This window comes from Nelumbo nucifera, chromosome 1 (genome assembly GCF_055504915.1).
Source record: "Nelumbo nucifera cultivar China Antique chromosome 1, China Antique-T2T, whole genome shotgun sequence".
NCBI lineage: Eukaryota > Viridiplantae > Streptophyta > Magnoliopsida > Proteales > Nelumbonaceae > Nelumbo > Nelumbo nucifera.
This window is the reverse complement of record NC_142649.1, coordinates 89,903,388-89,909,906: the sequence shown is the minus strand read 5'-3', so window position 1 is coordinate 89,909,906 and position 6,519 is coordinate 89,903,388. Positions and strand designations below refer to the sequence as shown.

General features: G+C 37.8%; 1 protein-coding gene across 1 annotated transcript; it reads left to right on the top strand.

Moving 5' to 3' along the window:
• Positions 1-3,760: 3,760 nt before the first annotated feature.
• LOC148803542 (uncharacterized) lies at positions 3,761-6,183 on the top strand. Its single transcript, XM_088896625.1, has 4 exons — positions 3,761-4,513; positions 4,566-4,725; positions 5,015-5,045; positions 5,238-6,183. The coding sequence occupies exons 1-4, from the start codon at positions 3,761-3,763 to the stop codon at positions 6,181-6,183; spliced, it is 1,890 nt and encodes a 629-aa protein (XP_088752751.1).
• The last annotated feature ends 336 nt before the right edge of the window (positions 6,184-6,519 follow it).

The following is a 6,519-nucleotide window of genomic DNA, read 5'->3' as shown; positions in this document are numbered from 1 at the left end:
GGAAAAATATTTAAAATAGATGATGTTGAAGGGAAGGAAAAAAGAGTCATTTGCCAAAAATGTAAGAGTGACTTTAACTATTATAACAAGGGTGGTAATGGCCACTTGGGTAGACATTTGCTCACCCATGAGAAACAAGAAGAAGAAGAAGAAGAAGATCACAAACATAAATTGAGCGTGGGGGTTTGGGTACTTTTAAGTATTCTCAAAAAAAAATGAGGCAAGAGTTAGCAAAATATATTGTACATGTTGAACAACCATTTTTTTAGTTGAAGATACAAACTTGAAAACTTTTTACGTAATACTGTAAATCCATAATTTAAAAAGTTTCAGAAACACTATTAGAACAAATGCTTTGAATTTTTTTAGTCATATAAACAAAATTTAATTTCTATTTTATCAAATCTTAAATCTAAAGTTGCAATTACTTATGATATTTTGACCTCTAAATTTAATACAAGTTATATTTGTGTTACCGTGGTGAAAGTTGACTTTTACATAAAAGAATTTTAAGTTTTACTATGCCTGAATGGCGACATACTAGCCCAACTATTACTGCAAGTATTTTAAATATTTTACATGCTTATGGAATTGAAAATAAACATTTTTTTATTAGTTTTGATAATGCTAGTAAAAATGATTCAACAATAAATATTTTAAAATATCAACTAAAACCATGTTTAAATGGTAAATTATTTCATATTAGATGTGCTTGTCACATCTTAAATTTATGTATTCGGAATGCTTTAAATATTATTCCTCATTATATTTCTAAAATTATAAATTATATTATATATATTAAAAGTTCTTGAGTAAGAAAACAAGAATTTAAATATTTATGTCAAAATTATGGTTTAAAATTTTATGTTAGATGTTCAAACATTGATGGAATTCTACCTATTTTATGTTAAAAAGTTGTATTTTCTACAAACAAATTTTTACTGATTTTTATAATGCAAAAATGTCACATGATATTATACTTGAAAAAGACTAGGAAATGGCAATTTGTAAAAGAGATTTTTTACAAGTTTTTTATGATGCAACTAATGAATTTTCGAGAGTTTATTACACAACCAGTTGTCTTTTAGTTAATCAATTATTAATGATTAGTGAATGTTGTACAAAATATAGAAGAGATCCACAATTTAAAAGCATTGTTGAAATAATGGAAAATAAATTTAAAATATTGGGAGAACATTTCTCCTCTTTATTGTTTAACAACAATATTAGATCCTAAGATTAAGAAAGATGGTTTAGATGTTTTACTTGAATCATATTGTGAAAATATGAATATTGAAATTGGAAATCAAAAAGAAAAAAAAAATAATAATTTATTATTTGAAATGTATAGTTTATATGAATCTCAAATGATAGGGCATAAAAAATCTGCAACTTATATAGGTGCAACTTCTACTTCTAAAACAACTAGTTATAGTAGTGAAAAAGAAAGACTTTGGTTTCTAATAAGTAGGAAGCAGAAATCTAATGCCACTTTTTCAATAAGTTCATTTACTAAACTTAATTTTTATTTACAAGCAATTTTTTCTAGTTTAAGTGATTCTTTTAAGTCGGAGGAAATGAATAATTTTGATATTTTAGCCTCGTGGAGTGGACATGAAAAAAATTATCCAGTCCTTGCTGTCATGGCACATGATCTACTAACCTACCGGTGTCTATAGTTCCATCGAAGTCTTGTTTTAGTGCAGGTACTAGGGTGCTGGACAACAAGAGAAGTTGCATGAATGATAAAAGTCTGAAAATGTGCATCCACTTCAAAGATTGGTAGGATGCTGAGGATAGATTACAAGACAAAGGAAGGCATGACACTACACCTGATGTTTCACTTAATGCATATGACCAAAGTCAAGGAGATGGAGATGCAAGTGGAACTTGAAGAAAAATGATGGAGTCAATATTTTTTTTTTGTATACTCAATAATTTTGTAGCATTTCTTTAATTATTTTAAATTTTTTTTTCAATTTTATTGAAATTATTTGATATTTTTGAACAATGTAATTTTTTGTTTTCAATTTATAATTATATCATATTTTTTATATTTTATTCTATTTTGATAAGTATTTTTTGACCGTTGTATTGTTCAAATTTAAATGAAATAAAATTTCTATTTTTTCCAATTTGTTGTCTACTTTGTATTTTGTTAAGTATCTTTTTCATTTCTTTGTTAGAATTTGTATTTTTCCAATTTGTTCCCAAAGGAAATTTAAGTATTTTAGTTTTACTTAGAAAAAAATGAAATAAAAAAATTTGGCTCAGTTCAACCAAGGCCAAGGTTGGTTGGCCCAGGCCCATAGCCCAGTCTGGCACTGCCTACAGCCCGCTTGGCCCAGGCCCACAACCTGGCATGGCACAGCATGGGCCCGTGCGGGCTCGGGCTATGGGTTTTGCCAAGCCAATCCCCCAAATTATCTTAGGGAAGGGAAGCACGGCCCACTCTTTGTGCAGACTACATGCAGGTTGTGCCATATCAGCCCAACACGACCCGATTTACACCTCTAACTATGTCCCTAGACCCTAGCCAATCCCTTCTCAAAAATCAAAGGCCTATAGGCCAAGCTCCAATGCAATAAATCACCTGTCGTCATGAATACAGTTGGGTTAATTATGGGCAGACCGGGCTTATCACCTATCACAAGGTTTATGGACTGGGTTTTTGGGTTGTCTTTAAATTCATTGTTATGTTATAATTTGGATGGGACCCAGGCCAACCTGAAGTGTTGGTCCAAGTCCCGGCCTACAAATTTCTAGGCCCGATGTGGACTTGCCCTGGAACCAGGCTTGAACACAAGGCCAAGACCCAAGCCCATGCCTAATTGCCTATCCGTTCGAGTGCCCATAATGGAATTAAAAGAAATTGCAATCCAACCGCACAACCTATTGGGAAATCCTCATCTTATCTTAATGCGTGTATTTGGGAAGTCGGCATGTATTGGGAAACCTCATGCATGTATGTTTAGATGTATCTTGGTAGTTCCCTAGGCGTCTTTAGGTAGTTGTAGTTTCCTACTACAACTGAATAAATGAATCTCCTAAATTGTATATATATGATTGTATCTTGCATAATAAACACAGATTTTTCCACAAAGATTTGGTTTTCTCATGGTATCAGAGCAAGGTTGTAGCAGCGGCAGATTTGGACTCTTTTCTGTCTGAACCAGAGCAGCGGCAACATTCTTCTTCTTCCAACCCCTCAAAGCCGACTGATTCATCATCCCCATCTCTGAGACAATGACCAGAGTTTGGCTTCGCATTCTACGAAATCCAGAGAGAGTTTTGTCATCTTCAACACAGATTGTTCTCTCTCTTCTGTTTTCGGGAGGACTTCTTCGACCCTGCCTTCCAGACCGTATGGTTTCCACAGTACGACAAAGTATGATCGGGATTGACAGATCCTATGCCGAAGCATGAAGTGGAGTATTTGATTTGGTTTTCATGAACTGAAAACTAGTTCGGGCCGATTGATGGTTCCTGTTGTGTATTCTGCCAGTCGATCGATATATCCTCCGGAATCTGATCCTGTTGCGTAGGCCCATGGGTTTTCTTGGATTCTTCTACAAGGAACCGTGGCCTCACTTGTTTCGCAAACCTCATCCGGAGTTCGACGAACCCCAGAAGTTGGGAGGATTTGCGCGACTGTCGTAATCTTTGATTATCTTCTGTAGAGCACACCAAACACACTACCTGAAGGCGACTGTTGCTCGTCGACCAGCAAACCAGAAGGCATATCGACAGACTTTCCACCATGTCCGGCGGAGATGAAGATAGCAGAAAAGGTGCAGGGAAGGACACGGTCTTCTTCTCGCCATACTACTTGCATCCGTCTGACAACCCTGGAATGATTATCTCACATGTCCAATTGAAAGGCGAAAACTATGAGGAATGGGCGAGATCTATGAGAAACGCCCTCAGAGCAAAGAGAAAGCTCGGGTTCGTAGATGGAACGTTGGGTAAACCAACGGATGACTCGACCGACATCGAAGATTGGTGGATGGTGAACTCAATGCTGGTTGCATGGATTTTTAATACTACCGAACCAACCTTGCGATCTACTATATTGTATACAGAAAGTGTGAAAGACTTGTGGGAGGATTTGGCTGATTTGGTTGCTTGTAAACAACAAGGACAAGCAGTAATGGCTTACTATGGAAAGTTGAAGGTCATGTGGGAAGAACTAGTAGATTATGAACCAGTACCCGCATGTCGTTGTGGCAGTTGCAGCTGCAATATTACGACCGTACTTGAAAAGAAGCGAGAAGAAGAGAGGGTACATCAGTTCTTGATGGGCCTAGACGATACACAATATGGCACCGTGCATTCGAATATTTTGAGCATGGAGCCATTGTCGAATTTGAACTGTGTCTATGCGATTGTCATTCAAGAGGAAAGGCATCAAAATATAGCCAAGAGCAAAGAAGAACGAAGTGATGTCATAGGGGTAGGATTTGCGGTACACACTGATGCGAAAGCAGCTGCTGCTCGTATGAAAGATAAAAATGTGAGTTGTACACTGTGGAAAATCTGGACATGAAGCAAAGGACTGCTTTCAGGTTATCGGATATCTAGAATGGTGGGGAGATAGACCGCGCTCAACTGGAACCACAAATGATCATGATCGTAGCGGATTTCCTGGGCTGAGTGGAGATCAATGGACAACACTTCTTAATATTCTAAATTCTCACAAATCTGGTGGAACAGAACAACTTTCTGGTAAGAAAAATTCTACTGATTGGATAATTGATTCCGAGGCGTCGCACCATTGACTGGAGAAATTGATTTATTGATGGATGTACGGAATATTACACCGTGTCCGGTGGGACTTCCCAATGGGAAGCAAACCATTGCAGTGAAGGAAGGGACTTTACATTTGAGAGGAAATATTTATTTACATCACGTGCTTTTTGTACCAAGAATGAGCTGCACCCTTATTTCTGTAGCAAAATTATTGCAAGAGATAAATTGTGCTGTTACTTTTACTGACAAGTTGTGTGTGATACAGGACCAAACCTCGAGGATTCTGATTGGAGCGGGTGAGCAGTGTGATGGGGTCTATCATTTTAGAGGAGCAGCACCAGTTCAGGCGAATAGAACAAGAGGAATGGATGGGAGTTATGGCATCGCAGATTAGGGCATCCGTCTAAACAGATATTATCTTTTCTTCCTAAAGTAGATAGATTAAATAGTAGAACTGAAGGAGATAAGCCATGTGATGTTTGTTACAGAGCAAAACAAACACGGGAAATTTTTCCTGAAAGTAAACATAAGGCTGATGATGGTTTTTCTCTAATTCATTGTGATACATGGGGCGCTTATAAAGTACCTGCTTCTTTTGGTGTCGTTTACTTTCTAACCATTGTTAATGATTACTCTCGTGCTGTGTGTGTTTACTTGTTACTTGAAAAAAGTGAAGTAGCACATATTATTGAGAAATTTTGTGCCATGGTAGAACGTCAATTTGGCAAGCAAGTCAGAACTGTTCGAAGTGATAATGGAATAGAATTTCAAAGCTTGAAATCATACTTTGAGACTCATGGCATTCTGCATCAAACTTCGTGTGTTGGGACACCTCAACAAAATGGACGGGTGGAGAGAAAACACAAGCATATCTTGAATGTTGCAAGAGCACTGAGATTTCAAGTAGGATTGGCCATTTGTTTTGGGGGAGAATGCGTCTTAACTGCCGGATACTTAATAAATAGGACACCTTCCTCTGTACTTGGCGGGAAGACTCTGTATGAGGTACTGTTCAGGATGCCACTTCAATACGAGCAAATGAGAGTATTTGGCTGTCTCTTCTATGCTCATTGGAGTCCTCGAGACAAAGATAAGTTTGGAGAAAGGAGTAGGAAGTGTGTTTTTGTAGGTTATCCCTACGGAAAGAAAGGTTGGCACGTATATGATGTTGAAAGAGGTGAATATTTTGTCTCCTGTGATGTAGTCTTCCATGAGAATGTATTTCCATACGCTACTAATTTAAAAGCAACTCTGGAAGACAACCCTGCCCCAGCCATTGCACCAATTGATGTCGTGGTTGATGATAATGTTTTTCACTGCCACAGAGGAAATAAAGACAGGGGGAGTGACGCGGCCGAAATTTGTGGTAGGGGGAGCCTTGAAAATATTGATGATGAAAGAGAGGAGGAGCAAGGAGATGAAGAGGGGGTGTAGGAAATGGAAATCAGTGGCGGTGAGGATGGAGTTAGTGTGAATCCAGCACCACAAACAGCACCAGAAGAGCAACTTGGTAGGGGACATCGACATCGCACGCCGTTTGTTTTGTTAAAGTCCTACGTAACCTACATTGCTCGGTGTTTGAAGGACCCTATTCACACTCAAGCCAACTCTAAATCAAAGTCCTCAGGTACGACTCTCTATCCCATAGCAAATTATGTGACATGTACTAACTTCTCTGCTAGACATCAAACTTTCTTAGCTGCAGTCACTACAGGAGCCGAGCCCACCAGCTTTTCTGAGGCAATGAGAAGTGAGAAATGGAGAGAAGCT